Here is a 17199-nt window from a genome sequence, read left to right on the forward strand (position 1 = left end):
GGCGGAATATGTCTTTCATTTTCTGCATTCAACAAATTCTTTTGATAAATAGAGAGTTATTGAATGCAATTAGACAAGAATAACGAGATTATTTGGAGCTTTTGAAAATTTAAAGGGGCAGTTGAAGTTTTAGGCCAATTATAGAGGAAAACAAATGTATTAGGCCTTCTTTGTTGTACTTTATGCGGTATGTTTTTATTTTGTTGAATTATCCCAGCAAGTGTAACAATTTGGTATCATAATCAAGGTTATATTCTTGAGACGTAAGGTGGATAATGATTGAGGAATATGAATATTTTAATAGTTACAGTAGTAATATTTAAGTGCATGTGAGTAAATTGTTTGATATTTGATGATGTGAGTTATATACATGACATTATGTGAAGTTTAAGAGTTTAAGATTATAAATAGTGATTGATGTTGATGACATGGAATTAATAATATAAATGATGATCAGAGTGGACAATTACAAATAGGCCAAAAGTATATTTAAGACTCTAAATTTTTTTGTTTTAATGATTAAGTTCCTGATCAATTATTTTTCCATATTGAGCTTTTAATCATTGATTATATTATGGATTTGGTCCTTATTTAACTTTTCCATCAAGTTTGGGTAGCACGCATCGTTATGGCGATTCGGCTTATTGATGTGGACAAATAAAATAAGAGTTTATTGACTATGATAGATAGAGAGTAACAAGTAACAAGAAATTACATAAATTAATTTTCAGTTGGGTCTTCCAAACTCGACCTTCTCCTCTCCCATTTTGTGATTTTCAGCATTAGAGTCGTCAAATCGATCTTCTCTTCTCCCAAACTCGATGGAAAAGTTAAATAAGAACCAAATTTATAACAAAACCAATTATCAATGACTCAATGTAAAGAAATAATTGACGAGGGGTTTGATTCTTAAAATAGATAAAATTCAGGAGTTTAATTATATTTTTTGCCTTACAAATACAAGTATTATTATTATTATTATAAATGATAATTGGAGTGGACAATTATAAGTATTATTATTCTTTTCAAAATTATAAGTATTATTATTATTATGAAATAAGATTATTAATTCGAATCAGTTTGAAGATTTAAGAAGAGTATGGTATCACACATATTAATTCAAAAGTAATTTTTTTATTTATAAAATTATATAATGTTTGAGAATATGTGAAAAAATTATATATATATAAAATCTAAATTTTTTATTCGACTATGAATAACTAAAAAAAAGTCAAACTGTTGGGACAATTTATAAGGAAAGAAGCATGTACAAATTTAGTTATATAATTATTTGGAAACAACATATAAAATAGTGCAATCTTAAGGTTAATGTTTAATAGATGATGTAATTTCAAACTTTATTAATGAGAGTTAATCTATTTTTCATCTGTAATTTCATGTTATAGCTATCCTCCAACCTTTACCATTTTGACCATCCAATAAATTTTGGAACTCCCACATTTTCATTTAATGAAAAAATCCATCTTCTATTAATGAGTTTCAGTTTGGTAAATATTAGACTTAAAATTGTATTATTTTTCACATAGAGTCCTTCCACAAAAACAATATAACTAAATTTGTAACTTACTCATATTATTGTTAGATCGAATACAACAATGGACCCATTGAACCTTGCTAAAAAAATCGATTGACCTCCTGAACTTTAAGGATGTCCTATTAGCTCCCTGAACTTACTTATAATAACCATTGTCCCTAAACTTATTTAAATTGACATATTTGCGCCATGGAGTGGTTATAATGGTTTATTAGTCCCCTGGACTTTCTTAAAGTGATACATTATTTAACTTGTCCAAGCCGCTCCTTGTCTTTCCATTTGGACTTAAGGGGTTAATGAGATATTTTAAGCAAGTTCAAGGAGCTAACAAAACACCCTTACAATTTCGAGGGCCAATCAGTTTTCTAAACGAGATGGAGGAGTTGAGTGTTGGTCCTTAATAAGGCACAATAGTTATAAAGGGGTGAATAAAACTATTGGGTAATTTTAAGATTTTAAAAACTTTTTACTTAAGTCAATATAACACAGAAGATAAGTTTAAAGTCAAAAGAAATTTCAATCGACTAAACTGGTTAGTAATTCAGTCTACTAAAATTCTTTCAGCTTCTGAGAATTACCTATGGATAATTTTGTCGCTGATGGCCTAAATTTCGTCGGTGATTGTCATCATCTATGGAAGTCCAAAAGATTCATGCGTGTCAGCGATAGCCTCCTAGATAAGTAGTTGCAACAATTTTTTACCGACAAAAAAAAAAATCCCGAACATAATTCTCAGTCGGTGAATTTTGTGGTAAATTCCGACCACCTTTAGTCGACATTCCCACAATTCATATCTTAGTTTGAATCTCAAATATTAACATGCGGATCAATCGGTAATTCAAGACCGCGGTTCATATTCTTCCGCTTTTAATCTCATGGGAAAACAACACTACAAAAGATCTATAAAATTATGGAAGAATATAAGTTGGTACAAAAAATCAACATAAAAGTAAGATACACACCTATATAAGTTGGACCTGGAAAGCACATGCATCCTTAACATCAACTCATCAAGTCAACAGGTAGATGTACGAAACGAAACTTCTGCGTACTTGGCTTCACCCTTTTCCAATCCATCATTATAATTCATTTAATTTTGAATTAAAAGTAGATTATTTTAAATTATAATTATAATTATAATAATACAAAGTAAAGAGGCCACTAATCACGGCTTCCAATGCGAAAGGTCCAACTAATGAAAGAAGATGCTCTTGGAATTTGAGAAATATATTTTGAAATTATGGACCAATAGACACTTCTCACGCCTAAATTTCTGCTACTTTAACATGCTTTTCTCTATAATCCCATCTTTTTTCTTATTATATAAACACCCCCACTTCTTTTTATTAATACCCATTCGCACCTTCTGCTTCCTTCAATGGCTTCGTTTATCTCCATTTGCTTAGCATTCATTCTATGCTCCTTCTCTACTTCATCTTATGCTGCTGTTCCTCCTAAGCCTCTTGATGGTAAGTGAATATTCACTTCTTTTATCCACATTTTTACTATACTTTCCTTCAGTATAATGTTAAAATTACTTACTTTGCTCAGTGCATAATATGTTAAAATTACTTACTTTGTTAAAATTACACATTTACTAGATAATGCAATTTCAAACATTATTGAGTAGACTGTAGTTGAACCGAACTTGACCTGCTTATGCTCGGCTCATTAGAAAATTGATGAGATTGAACTTAATATTTTATTCATGAGCTGCTCGCCGATTGCCCATTTATTTATTCACGAGCTGCTCGCGAATTGCCTGTTTATTTACTCACGAGCTTTCACCAGCATTTTTTTAATTCTGTTCATAAACTTAGCTCGCAAACAGTTTATTAATTGAAATTCTTTTAATATAAAAACTACATTGTTTTTTTTAAAAGAAAAACTATATTATTTTAAAACCTACAAAACTACGTTTATAAAAATACTATTATTAAAAAAAATCGAACCAAACATTATCACGAGCCTATTCATGAATATTATTTGAACTTTTTCATGAACCTGTAACCAAGTATGTTCGTGAGCTAATTTTGATCCAAATTTTACCAAGTTGGAGCTTGACTCATTTATAAATTGAGTCGAACATGGTTGAGCTTTTATTAAACATAATGCCAAACTGAACGTGAGCAGTTCGACCCGAATAACCCTTTATTCTTATTGTAGCAATTATATTGATTTTGTTACATATTGTCTGGGCAGGACTTGTGGCAAATGGAGACTTTGAGCAAGCACCAGCAAAGTCAAATCTAAAGAAAACAGTAATAATAGGAAAGAACTCACTCCCCAAATGGGAAATCAATGGGCTAGTAGAGTATGTATCAGGAGGGCCACAACCAGGTGGGTTTTACTTAGCCATTCCTCGAGGGGCACATGCAGTAAGACTAGGCAATGAGGGTTCAATCTCTCAGGACTTGATCCTGAAGCCAGGCTCAACCTATGCACTCACAATTGGAGCAACTAAGACATGTGCCCAAGATGAAGTGCTTGAAGTCATGGTTCCTGGTCAGAAAAGTGAGCTCCCTCTTCAGACACTTTATAGCACTGATGGAGGGGATACTTATGCTTTGGCCTTTAAAGCTATTTCTAGAGTTGTTAAGGTCACATTTCATAACCCTGGGGTCCAAGAAGATCCTGCTTGTGGTCCTCTTCTTGATGCTATTGCAATTAAGGAGATGTTAGCTTTCAAGTATGTCAAAGGTATGTAAAACTGACAGATGCATTGTTTTTTTTAAGGTTTAAAGCATTATTTTGTCATTTAACTATTCAAAATGTTGGTTTTTGACGCATTATCTGTTATTGGATAACATTTTAAAAGTTTGTTTTTCACCTTTTATTTGGTATCATTTTGATAGGTTAAAAGACAAATGTTACCAAATAATAGATCGGGAGATAAACATTAATATTTAGGCTAGATTATAAGCTAAATAATAGGTAAGGAGGCGAATATTATTTTTTTGAAAATCTGGTTGTTTTTCAACGTCTCTTTCATAAAAAGTAGTCCCTTTTTAACTTGTAATCTTTCCCACTCACAAAATATATTATTTTAATTAAGTGGAGACCATTTTTTTGTGAGAAAGACATGGAAGGAAACACTAAAATGGGAACAACAGATTTTCTTTCGACTGAGAGCACACAACAATAGATTTTTATTTTAACAAATATTTTGAAATTTCTCATTTAGTGTGTTATTTTATTTTCATTATTTTAAATGTGTTATTTTATTTTTCCAAATGAATTAGATGAGAGAAAAGAATGATTGCACAAAAATCATATCTGCCATGTTATTAATTTCAACATTGATAAGGAAGAAAATCTATTGTCCCAAATTCTATACGTCCCATTTTTTACCGTTCTCAAAAAAAAAAACTATTTTTCTTATATGGATCCTCATGACCTATATAATATATGTATTTTAATTAAGCGGAGACATTTTTCGTGAGCAGAACAGGAAAGCAAACATATAATTTAGAAACAGTAGGTAAAACAAAACTCCTAATATTTACATGTTCTTAGCAGGAAATCTAGTGAAGAATGGAGGGTTTGAAACAGGGCCGCATGTGTTCAACAACTTCTCAACCGGCGTCCTAATCCCACCAAAGCAAATCGACCTAATTTCACCGCTCCCCGGCTGGATTGTCGAGTCTCTCAAACCCATAAAATACATTGACAGCAAACATTTCTTTGTCCCCTCAGGAAAAGCTGCAATTGAATTGGTTGCAGGCAGAGAAAGTGCATTAGCACAAATCATTAGGACCATTCCTAACAAATTCTACAATCTTAAATTTACAATTGGAGATGCAAAGAATGGGTGCCATGGATCTATGATGGTTGAGGCCTTTGCTGCAAAGGATACCCTCAAAGTTAAATTTGAATCACAAGGGAAAGGTGGATTCAAGACTGCAATTCTCAGATTCAAGGCAATTTCTAATAGGACAAGGATTACATTTTATAGTGCATATTATCATACTAAGTTGCATGATTATGGTCACATGTGTGGTCCTGTTCTTGATAATGTTATTGTAATTCCTGTAGTTTGATTTGTTTGTTTGCTAATGTCTCAAAATATACAAGATTGGCTGGTGTGATATTATTTGGTAACATTTGTCCACTAAATTATTTTTATATTTATATGAGATATATTTAAACAATTTTAAATGAAAAGTTATCTGATTTATTAATTTGTCACATGAACCAATTTTTTGACATGTTACGTGACAACTGTTTTAATTTTTTGAGCTCTTTTCGTCCAGAGTGGCCATACTACTGCCTTATGCCCAGGGTTAGTCCTAGTGTCATGTGATAATAATTAATAATAAATCAGTTAAATTTTTATTTTTATTCAAAATATATTAAATATCTATAAGAATATAGGTTAAGAAGCAAATGTTACTCCCTCCGGTCCACAATAGAAGTCTTTCTAGAGAGTTTATTTAGTTCCACAATACATGACATTTTGCTTAAATCTATGCACATTAATTTACTTTTACCAAATATACCCATATTTAAGTTGACTTTTTGTCTTAGGTATAGATAAAGTTACTAGTGGATGTAATTATTACAAGGATAACAAAGTCTTTTACTTAAAATTAATTACATTTCTTAATTAGTGTGCATTAACCTTAAAAGACTTCTATTGTGGACCGGAGGGAGTATAAAATAGCACCGCATAAGATAAATGGAAGATTTTGGATATCACATAAAACAAAATATGCTTTTATTCCTATTAATAAAACATTAATTGCATACAAATTGTACTCATTATATACATGACTAATTAGTAGTCTAGATTAGATTTGTTACTCATATGAGAGAATCCGAATCAGAGAAAAAAAAAATATCTTCATAATACGCTACCTCTAAAATCTAAAAATCAGCCAATGACTACTCCTTCATAAGACTTTTTTTTTCCAACAAAGATGACCATATATAAAAAACCAAGCAATAACAATTACACAAAAAACATACTACTACTCAGGAACCAAGTAGTAGTAGCCAAATCATCCGAACAGAAAACATCGGAAACGAGGGCCTTTGTAGCTAAACTATGAACTGCCCAATTACAATCTCTTCCAACAAAGGAAAAAGAAATAGAATGAAAACATTTTGAAAGAAGCAAGATGTCATCAATAATCACTCTAATATCTGCATTGATGTTTGAAGTAGAATTGTTGATGGCATTAATCGTAATTAAGGAATCACCTTTAAAAACAACAAAAAAGATCCCTTTTTCAATTCCAAAAAGAACACTATCTCTCATTGCCAGAGCTTCAAAGATAAGACAAGACTGTGAGGGAAAGTAGCGTTTACAACAGCAACCAAGAACCGAGCCATTATGATCTCTAGCAATAATCTCACCACCACCAGTAGAAGTGTGACTAACAAAACTCTCATCAACATTAATCTTAACCCATCCAGAACGAGGTTTGGACCAAGAAAGAATTTGTTGAGGACGAGTTTGGCCCAGAGGGGATGATACTACTACTTTAGAAGCAGAAGCAGAAGCATAATTCCCCCATTTCGAGCACAAAAAGAGTGCTTTCTCAACAATTTCTGTCGTGTTCCAAAGCTTTTGATTAAAAACCAAGTCATTTCTAGCTTTCCAAATTTCTCACAAAATAAAACATGCCATGGAAGTAGAATTCTCAACAAGAGGAAAAGAATCCAGACCAAGAAGGAGATTAATCCAAAGCAAATTGCATGAATTACCGAGAAGAGCATCAAACCTTAGCATTAAGGGAGAGAAGAGCCAAACTGATTTAGCCATTGGACATTTAAAGAAGAGATGGATTGCATCCTCAGTTGAAGAGCAGAAACAGCAAACATTTGACATACCAATGCCTCTCAAGAGAAGATTATCCACAGTAGGTAATCGATTAGAGATAAGACGCCATAAGAAAATCTTAACTTTATTTGGAACATCAATATTCCAAACCCTTTTTCCATTGTGAGTCAGAAAGAGAAGCAGCAGAAAAACCAGAATTGTTGGAGGAGCTTCGAAGGAAGATTTGAGCTGCACGATAGCCCGACTTAACCAAAAACTCACCTGATTTTGAGAAATCCCAGAGAAGGTAATCAGCAGCATTGGTGAGGCTTATAGGGATTCCCAAAACCATTAACATCATCAGAATGACACCAATTTCGCACAATGGACTCATCCCAACAGCCAGATTGAGCATTAATAAGCTCATGAACTCGAAGGAGAGGAGGAGACTCATCGCTTTTGTCTCTCACTTTGAAGGAAGGGGTAGAAGGTACCCAAGGATCCTGAAAACAGTAAATAGAACGGCCATTACCAACCTGCACTAGTACAGAAATGCTTACTTGTGTCGCACTTTTTCAGCTTGTTGTGTCGCACTTTTATGCGACACAACAGGGGTGCGACACAAGAACTTTGCATCGCTCTTGAGAGCGACACAAGCTACTTATCTGTTGTGTCGCACTTGTCACGCGCGCGATACAATAGAGCGGTAACTCTTTTGACGCGCTTCTAGAGTGCGCGACACAACATATGATAATTCTTGTGACGCGCTCCAATGGTGCGCGACACAAGCTCCCCGATTAATCTGGTACACTTTGTATCGCTCCTTCCTCACGCGCGACACAAAATATTGATATTTTTTAAAAAAAAAATTTACAAAATTTTCCAGCATCTAGCATAAAATTTTAATCAAAATTTATTTGATTCTACGTGATATTATAGAACATACACATAAAACTATAAGTACCACAATGCATAAATACATACATATTCAAAATATAATTACAACTTTTTAGAATCAAATACATGTACAACACCTCATTCATCAATATTTGCTCTTAATGAAAAGTTCAACAGAGGAAACACCAGAATTAAATGAAATGCATAGCTTAGTTTAACAATATCATTCATCATATGATAAGGTTTTCCTATCTCGAAACTAATCGGTCGAACTGCACATATATATACACGTTTAAGAAAAAGCTGCATACAAACAAACATAAATGTTGTCATATGAATCAAACAGAGAACTTTACATTTTATAAAAGATAAGTGTCGGACTCACAATGCTCACTTGGAGATACACAGCAACTGTTAGTTCATTATGCTTACCCCTCATGGATCTTACACCAAACTTCTCCTGAAAATATTTTATCAGAGTTAGTTATATATAATATAATTTAATCCTAAGAAAATGATTGTTCCATCATTGGGTATGGCAACAATCAGAACCATGAAAGGGGAGACGTCAAATTTCCAAATAAGAGCAAGAAGCATAAAGCCTAGCACAATTCGGATGGTGATAGAAACAACATAAATGGTGCAGTTTTCATTCGCTAGAAAATGGCGACACAACACTCACAATCATACTCAGTCCTGGCTCTGTCAACACCATGTCAAATGCGCTCCTTACTGCATCAGTAGCATCAGCCACTGCAATTCCAATGTCTGCTTCTTCAATGTCGGTGCATCATTCGCACCATCTCCAGTCATCCCACAAATGTGCTTCCTGTCTTGGAGCCTCTTCACAATCTCATACTTGTGTTCTGCAAGCTCAATTGAAATTTTAGTTAGCCTGCCTACTCAAACAAATTAACTAGAAAAGGAAGAGCAGTAATTAGTGATAAAACCAGGAAAGACACTAGCAAATCCATCGGCCTTCTCAATAAGTTCGTCCACAGGAAGTGAAGCAATGGACTCATCCTTGGTTTGGCAAAAGAGAGCAGAAGAAGGATACATATTGGTACCCATTCCAAGCCTGCACGGATTACTGAAACTTACTTTTCCAATGCCCCTGCAAATTGGGCAAATTCTAGTTGTGGCATGAACTGATAAGCCACGCCTTATAGGAATACACATGGAATTAGGAAAATCAATAGTGATAATACGCCAAAAAATTATTCATAATTTTATACACATTATTCAAGATGTTTTGCTGCAAGGACCTCAAATATGCAATATGATTTTAATAAAGTTCCAGCTAATTACTAACCATATGAAACACATGGAACATATGCATCAACAGAGAGGTGCTTTACGCATCCACTTGCAACTTTTGTAAAAGAGAGAACATGAGTGAAGCTAAAAAAAAAATCAGTTCAAAGTAAAAACAATCACATGGATGTCTGGTGAAAGCTGATTGGTTTCATCTTCAATAACCTACAAAGAATGAAATTATTTGTAGTTTCAGAATCCTATATATCATTATATGATGACACTTGATTAATGGAAGTTGTATAAGCTGAATCAACCATCATTTTGTCCAAAAATAGAAACCGGCCATCTCAAAAGAATAAGCCGAATTAAATCATAAGGCAATAAAACAGAGTACCACAAAAAAAGTAATATCTAATACATTTGTTACTGATTACTAACAATAAAAAATATCTAATACAATAATTATAGACCACTGAAGTTTCAACCAGATAACTAGACTTGTCAATTATCAAGACAAATGAATTTCTATATTGCCCCAAATAAATGGAACATATGATAGAGTTATAGAGACCAAATTTGACAGGACTCTTCCTCTTAGGTGCAAAGAACAACTCGAGTTAGTGAGTGAACGTACCTTATATGATCAGACCAACTAAGTCTAAGGAACAGACATTATATGTCATATTGAAAGCCGCAGTTTTGAACCCTAAACAGAGCACTGAATAGCAGATCGTTTTAGATCCACAGAAGATCTAAAATTGAAAAATAAAATACTCCATACATCTGAACGCAATCATATTTTACTTCACGATATTTTGGCTACCGCTAGCTAGCTAGCTTAATAAGGGGGAAGAAGATATTAACCTTACTAGCAGACTCCCATCAGTTCTCATTTATTGCTTCATCAAGTGTCCAAAACAGCCTTAGGCCAAAGGTTATTATACTTGTTCGACTTGGCCTTTTGCTCTATAGCCTTCATAGTAAATCCAGCCAGGAAGAAACAACACGATCAGAGAAAATGAATTCAGACGATTTTGAATCGCACCAAATCCCAGAAATCGGAAACCAGAAAAAACGCAGCGAGTCGCCAAGGGGAGAAGACAATTCGATCGCACCAAATGGCCAAAGGGAAACCGATATGAATCGCAACAGTCTTTCAGCAGAGAAAACAAATTGATTCAGACGCACCAGTAATAGATCGCAGCCTCAATTCTAAGAGAGGAAAAATCGAATTGCAGTCTCGATTTTAGGAGAAAAATCGAATTGCAGTCTCTTGATTCAGGAGAGAAAAATCAAATTGCAGCCTCAAGTCCAGGAGAGAAGATGAAACGCAGCCTCTAGGCCATAAACACAGCTTTAATAAAAACAAGAGAAAACAAGAAATGCCCAATTTCAAAACCCTAGACTCCTACGAGAAGGAGAGAGCATTTTTAATTCATGTATATTCAAACTTAATTTACATTTTTATTAGAATATTTCTTCTGACACTATTTTTTAAATATGTAATTAAAATTTTAAAAATGCCAATAATATTCTTCAAAAAAAATGCCAATAATAAATTAAAAATATCATTAAGTGATTATAAAAAAAAGTGGCATAAATATTTTTGGTAGAATGTTTAATTATGGGGACAAAAAATAAAAAGTGTCTTCAACTTTAAAAATATTGTTACATTTGTTTATTGTTATTGATAGAAAATTAATTTTTTTAAAAAATTTTAAAAAATTTCGATGTTATTTTTTACAAATCTAAAATTGAAATTTTAAAATTATCAAAAGTGTCGTTAAGTGATTATAAAACGCGACAAAAATAGAAAGACATGGTTGAATTTTTAATTTTCATCATTTTTTTAATTCTTTAGTATTTTAAGAAATATGAAGCAAAAATAATTATATTCAAATAGTAGTTTGTATTAGTTGTGTCGCACTTTTAAAAAGGAGCGACACAAAGATAACACACTACTTGTGTCGCTTTTATAAAAGCGTGTCACAAAGATAACACACTTCTTGTGTCGCTTTGGTAAAGACGCGTCACAAACTTGCTCTTGTGTCACACTATAAGACAGACGATACAAGAAGTAACTCATTTGTGACGCACGCTCTTCAAGCACGACACATGTGATGACGCAAAATACTTAGTTGTGTCGCGTTTACAGAAAGCGCGACACTAGTTACTCTGTTTTGTCGCTTTCTCTTCAAGCGCGACACAAGAAGTGCGACACAAGTAAGCATTTCTGTACTAGTGCTGCCATCTGAGACCTAGTTTCAGAACTGAAATGGTATGAAGTATGCTTCTCCAGCCCCAAGATGGATTAGAACCCGGCTGAGCATCAAGAAAATCATTGAAATGAAAATATTTGGCCCTGAGAAGAGAAGACAAAAGAGAATTGAGATGTTTAATGATTCGCCAACCTTGCTTTGCAAGCAGGGACAGATTAAAAGCTCTCAAGTCTCTGAAGCCAAATCCACCTTCAAGTTTATTTTTGCACATATCCTTCCATGAAAAACCAATATATTTTCCGTTTATCCAAATCCTCACCCCACCAGAATTTGGCGATGATCTTGTTAATTTCTTTACAGACAGAATCCGGTAGTTTGAAGCAATACATAGAGAAGATATGAATGGTAGTTGCAACGGCCTTGATAAGAACTTCTTTCCCCGCAAGGCTTAAGAACTTCCCTTTCTAGCCCGCTAATCGTTTCGACACACGCTCTCTGAGTTCTCTAAACACTTGAACCTTAGAGCATTCATGAGACTAGATGTGTAATAACTATCGAAAGCAATTTATACCGTGTGTTTTATTCACACCGTGTTAATTTTCTCATTAATTTATGTAAAAAACAAATATAATTTAAATACAATATGGTTGTTTATCAATACAAAAAAATCTAGGCCTAAATCATACGCAGTATCTTGAACTTGTCAATTTTGGTCATTTTATCCCCTGAATTTACGGGACGATCTATTTGTCCCCTCAATTATTTAAAAGTGGTATTAGTAACCTCCTTTTTTCGTTATAATAAAAACAAGATGAAGTTCAAACATTAGTATAAGTGTTCATGGAAGTATTGGAACCAGCCTGCATATATGTAGATGATTTAGAAGCAGTTAAAGCTATATTCAATTTTACAAGAGAACTTATGTACTATCTATACTAACCTGATTTGCGGCTTGTTTTAGTAGTGATTAACCCTTTTTATTATGACCTTGGTGCTTGCAATGAGAATATGTCATAATTGTTTCTGTTATAATAAAAAAAATAGTTGCTAATACTACTTTTAAATAGTTGAGGGGACAAATAGATCATTCTGTAAATTCAGGGGGGCAAAATGACCAAAATTAACAAGTTCAAGAGAGTGGCGGCCAAAAATCTAATAACATACCTATGTAATGTTAACCATACAATAGATTTATAACTAACAGTAGATTAGTATTAATTAGAACTTTAGTTAATTATAACTAAATGTATATTCGTCACACTATAACGGATACAATTGCAGTTATAAATATGAGTAGCTACAATTACATGAGTAGCTACAATTACGAAAAGCTACTTTTCCTACTCCGTAATTTTGTCTTTCTCTATTTACATTTTTCTTTCTTTTGAAATCTTGGAATGTCGGTGCTTAAAACAATTTTGTTTTTTCCATGTTACTATATAGAGCAATAATTTTTTACAAGGAACTGCTAAACTCAATCATTTGTTGTCATTATTCTTTAGTTTTCTGTCGAGGTCTTTCCTATAGAGGTACTGAAGGAAAGACCTCAACAGAAAACTGAAGAAGAACGACAAAATTACGTAAATCAATAGTTCAAACCGCACTTAAAGGTAGGGTATTTTCTATTTTCATAAGAACTTTTGTACCACAATGTCTAGGGTTTAGGGTTTGAATTATTGTTGTAAATTTTGATAATGTTATGATTTTAATGTTATAATTATTGTTGCAATCTTGTTGTAAATTTTGATAATGTTATGATTTTAATTTTAGAATTATTGTTGCACTTGTTATGATTTGAATGTTATATACCACTTCGCATTTTTCACAATTTATAAAGCCTGTGAAGACAATACTACTTAAGAACATGACTTTTACTTCGCATATTGCGAAAACTGCGAAGAAAAAGTCACTCTGCGAAGTAGTATTACCTTTGCAGGTTTCGCAGATTGCAAAAAATGCGAAGTAAATTTCATGTTTTTAAGTAGTATGTACCTTTGCAGGCTTTATAGATTGTGAAAAACGTAAAGTAAATTTCATGATCTTAAAAAGTATTATCTTCACATTTTGCGAAAAATACGAAGTAAAACGGAAGAGAGAAAGAAGAAAAAGTAAGAAATTTATAAGTGTTATATATATATATATATATATATATATATATATATATATATATATATATATATATATATATAAAGGGTATTTTGAAAAAGTTACAAATAATTAATCTAAATATGTAAATGGTCCTCCTATTTAATCCCGTTTTGTAATTTTTCCAAATTAATTTTGCTTGAAAACAAAGTTAAATTTGTATTATTTTATAAACTGGGGTTAAATTTGTCTCTTTTATCTCTTTGATATAAAATTTGAATTAGAAATGCTAACTCTGCTAGTGTTAGGGTAAATTACACCCATGGCCACTGAACTTTATTCATTTTCGCATTATGGCCACTGAACTTCATTTCTTCTCGGTATAGCCAATGAACTTTACATTTTTCATCGGTGTTAAAAAGTGTAAAGTTCAGTGGTTTTACCGGGAAGAAATGAAGTTCAGTGACCATAATGTGAAAATAGATAAAGTTCAGTGGCCATGGGTGTAATTTACCCGCTGGTGTTCATGTGGGCTAATACCCAGCGATTGACATAATATTAGCCTGATTTGTCACTAGGGTTTAAAGTACAAGGTAACCAATGTCGCGTAAATCAACAAAGCGCCGCCGATCAACAACAATTCGTCCGGTGACCTTCTCTCCATTTTCGCGTTCAATTGCTCGTATTGCCTCAGCATACATGAAGAAGCGTCAAAAGCTCGACAAGAAACTACATGGATCCACCCCCACTACATCAGGTATTATCATCTGGTTTCATCACTCATTTAGTGAGACATGATTCTCTTTGTTCTCTGTTTTTCACATTTTTGGCTCTATCTCACTTCTTTTTTTTGGTTTTAATTTTAGGAAATGGATATGCTGAGCATTCTTCGAAAGGGAAGAATATACAGTCTGAATCTTCCGACGAGGAAGAGTTTCAAGTATGCAGCTTATTCTTTGAACATTCAACAATATATTGATTGAAGCTATATTTTTTTTTTCTCAAATTCGACTGTTAATTTATGGCATACATATTTTATCTTTTGAAGGGAGTTGTCCAAGCTGATTTTGCGTTCTTTGATCCAAAACCTGATGACTTTCATGGTGTGAAGGTCTTGCTGCAAACTTACCTTGATAATAAGGAGTGGGATTTGAGTGGTTTTGTTGATCTGATACTGGGTCAGCCCACAGTTGGGACTGTGGTTAAAGTAGAGGACGATGAGGATGGGTTGTTCTCTGTGGTTACTGCTCTTAACTTAGGGAGATATAAGGTAAGTTTTATACTTGAGTTTGCCTTCATTTATTCTTGCTTGATTTACTGCAGTTACATGTGGTGGCGTATTCTTAGGATTAGAAACATTGTGGCACATTCTAAGGATCAGGAAGTATGTCCACATCATGTGGGTAGACATGTGGTTCAACATTTCAACTTCTCCGGTTATCTAGGTGGATATTATTTAGCTAGTGATCGCCCTGTTTATAATTTCATATAAATAATTTTTTTAATCTTGGAGTTGCAAATATGTTACTATCAAATTGTCAACCAAGTCATGTTAGTTTCATAAGTTTTCTGATGAAGAACCAAACTAACTATATAGCAAAGTAATAGCTCAAGGGCAAAATGACAATCTTATTAGCAGAACTCGAATTGCATTTCAATAGAACAGTAGCACAATTCACACTAGAGGGAAAACCAACTACCTCAAAAAGTTAAGCAACCCTGCATGTTGCTGGAGCGGAGACTAGAATAGGCAAACAAAGCAGGTGACAAGAGCAACAGATTTCTGCTCATACTTCTGCTGTACTGTCTCCCTAGGAAACGGTCCTGTCCACCAATCCAATCCTACCCACATGTACCACCCTTACAGTCCCCTTACCCCCGACATGGGTAGGTTGTTGTTTTCAGACAACAAGTTTCCTGGCTAACTTGTTTTGAAACTGTGAAAGACTCCAAAACTTAAAACATGCTGAACTATTAGTATCTGCCATATGTGGGTGTATATTGGAGGATTGCCATTCGACTCTCTAGTGTTTGCATGATATGCTGTCTTGTTTGGGATTTTCTTATACTGATATTTAATGCATAAACCAAGCAGCTTCTGATCTATGACACTGCATTTGTTACCTAATGGAGTGCCAATTTTTTTTCTAGGGTCATAAAAGCATTATGGAGATCAAGGAGTTCCTCATTAACATATGTCAGGACAGAAACGTAATAGATGACTTGAGATTACTTTTGCATGAGCAAGCACATCATGTAGGTCTTTTGGTCTCTCAGAGAGTTGTCAATCTTCCTCCTCAACTTTTGCCTCCTCTTTATGATGCTCTCTTTGATGAAATCTCGTGGGCTACGGAAGATGAGGTTAGATGAGAATGTTGATTGAAATGGGTGAGCTTAATAAATATATCTCTTCCAATACCTGTAGTGTAGAACTTCATCTGTTTTGCTAAAATTTCATATTCTGTTTTTCTTGAAGCCGACAGAGGAGCTCCGGAAATCCTTCTGCTTTAAGTCCTATTTGTTAGTTAGTAAAATTTACAAGGTAGGCTCACTCTGTAACTTCCCTGTCAGTCATTTTGCTCTTAGATTTCATTCTAGTACATTAAAATTATCTCTCTGCGCAAATATAAAAACTACAGCACAGGAATGCAGATCAGAAAAAGAAGCAAATCAGTGACACTGAGGAAGTAATAGTCTATAGTAAACCTGAAGATGAAATTTTTCACAAGGTACTGATTCTTTGCTATAATGTCAATGAACTATCCTGTTTCTTGGTCAGCTGATTATTTTGCATACTCTTTTCAGCTCTGTACATGGTCGTTCTGTTTTCCTCTGCAGTCAGGACATGCGACGCCTCATGAGGTTAGTCATATTGTTTTTATCCTACTGAGGCTGTACTTAGCTGTTATTATGGAGCTTTTAATTTGTTACATTACCAATTTTGGCCTAGTTGAGAAGACAAGTTACATTTATTTTTAAATGAGTTTTAGTCTTATAACATGCTGTGAAGAAATCATGTGCTTCTCTATATCAGTTATGCAACAAGCATTTCACAATTATGTTGTTCAAATTCTTATAACGGGTTCATATTTCAATGAACACAGACCTTGCCTAATTTCTTGTTGCTGTAATATTCATATTGTTTTTGTCGATGTTGTTTTAGTGACAGTAAGCATTAATTCATGGTTTATAATGGATTGGCTGGGCTTTTGCATTTGCTATATATGGTACTTGTGGTAGGAGTATAATATATTTGGTTTTATTGATAATGCAGCTGAGGAAGTACCAGTTAATGGGATTAGTCATGGCGGTTGAGGCTGACAAAATGTCTAAATTTCGAGAGGAGTTGCATTCTTCAATTGATGAATCTTGAGGTAATATGGATGTTCAAGTTAGAAGCCTCTTTCCAGAATATGACTCAA

The 17199-nt window shown here is 33.6% G+C and overlaps 3 protein-coding genes across 16 annotated transcripts; 2 read left to right on the forward strand and 1 right to left on the reverse strand.

Annotated features, from left to right (window-relative positions):
• The first annotated feature begins 2893 nt into the window (after window positions 1-2893).
• On the forward strand, window positions 2894-5700 carry LOC136209057 (protein TEEBE-like). The gene is made up of 3 exons (XM_066000410.1): window positions 2894-3024; window positions 3758-4255; window positions 5075-5700. The coding sequence occupies exons 1-3, from the start codon at window positions 2934-2936 to the stop codon at window positions 5593-5595; spliced, it is 1110 nt and encodes a 369-aa protein (XP_065856482.1). The 5' UTR covers window positions 2894-2933; the 3' UTR covers window positions 5596-5700.
• Window positions 5701-7448: 1748 nt separating this feature from the next.
• LOC136209058 (plasma membrane ATPase 2-like) lies at window positions 7449-10940 on the reverse strand. 14 transcript variants are annotated; one of them, XM_066000411.1, is made up of 6 exons: window positions 10338-10940; window positions 9654-9695; window positions 9167-9330; window positions 8899-9082; window positions 8602-8676; window positions 7449-7822 (listed from the first exon to the last, which is right to left on the reverse strand). In XM_066000411.1, exons 1-4 carry the CDS (start codon window positions 10364-10366, stop codon window positions 8946-8948), a joined length of 372 nt encoding a protein of 123 aa, XP_065856483.1. In that variant the 5' UTR covers window positions 10367-10940; the 3' UTR covers window positions 7449-7822; window positions 8602-8676; window positions 8899-8945. The 14 variants fall into 14 exon arrangements, 3 of the variants coding, with proteins under 3 accessions (XP_065856483.1, XP_065856485.1, XP_065856484.1); XM_066000412.1 differs by lacking the exon at window positions 7449-7822 and adding an exon at window positions 8281-8519; XR_010677369.1 differs by lacking the exon at window positions 9167-9330 and having other exon boundaries at window positions 10108-10939.
• A 3416-nt stretch (window positions 10941-14356) lies between these two features.
• On the forward strand, window positions 14357-17192 carry LOC136210030 (protein BCCIP homolog). The gene is made up of 8 exons (XM_066001706.1): window positions 14357-14534; window positions 14644-14717; window positions 14826-15047; window positions 15929-16138; window positions 16254-16319; window positions 16417-16506; window positions 16583-16639; window positions 17052-17192. The coding sequence occupies exons 1-8, from the start codon at window positions 14378-14380 to the stop codon at window positions 17148-17150; spliced, it is 975 nt and encodes a 324-aa protein (XP_065857778.1). The 5' UTR covers window positions 14357-14377; the 3' UTR covers window positions 17151-17192.
• Window positions 17193-17199: the final 7 nt, after the last annotated feature.

Source organism: Euphorbia lathyris, chromosome 10 (genome assembly GCF_963576675.1).
Source record: "Euphorbia lathyris chromosome 10, ddEupLath1.1, whole genome shotgun sequence".
NCBI classification, from domain to species: domain Eukaryota; kingdom Viridiplantae; phylum Streptophyta; class Magnoliopsida; order Malpighiales; family Euphorbiaceae; genus Euphorbia; species Euphorbia lathyris.

Excerpts from the sequence above, each read along its gene's own strand:
- LOC136209057 (XM_066000410.1), top strand. The coding sequence starts at position 2,934 with ATGGCTTCGTTTATCTCCATTTGCTTAGCATTCATTCTATGCTCCTTC. Across the intron at positions 3,025-3,757 it reads TCCTCCTAAGCCTCTTGATG|GACTTGTGGCAAATGGAGAC; the intron begins GTAAGTGAATAT and ends TTGTCTGGGCAG. Across the intron at positions 4,256-5,074 it reads AGCTTTCAAGTATGTCAAAG|GAAATCTAGTGAAGAATGGA; the intron begins GTATGTAAAACT and ends TGTTCTTAGCAG.
- LOC136209058 (XM_066000411.1), bottom strand. The coding sequence starts at position 10,366 with ATGAGAACTGATGGGAGTCTGCTAGTAAG. Across the intron at positions 9,696-10,337 it reads GATGGGAGTCTGCTAGTAAG|GTTATTGAAGATGAAACCAA; the intron begins GTTAATATCTTC and ends CATTCTTTGTAG. Across the intron at positions 9,083-9,166 it reads ATTTGCTAGTGTCTTTCCTG|AACACAAGTATGAGATTGTG; the intron begins GTTTTATCACTA and ends TTGAGCTTGCAG.
- LOC136210030 (XM_066001706.1), top strand. The coding sequence starts at position 14,378 with ATGTCGCGTAAATCAACAAAGCGCCGCCGATCAACAACAATTCGTCCG. Across the intron at positions 14,535-14,643 it reads ATCCACCCCCACTACATCAG|GAAATGGATATGCTGAGCAT; the intron begins GTATTATCATCT and ends TTTTAATTTTAG. Across the intron at positions 16,320-16,416 it reads TAGTTAGTAAAATTTACAAG|CACAGGAATGCAGATCAGAA; the intron begins GTAGGCTCACTC and ends TAAAAACTACAG.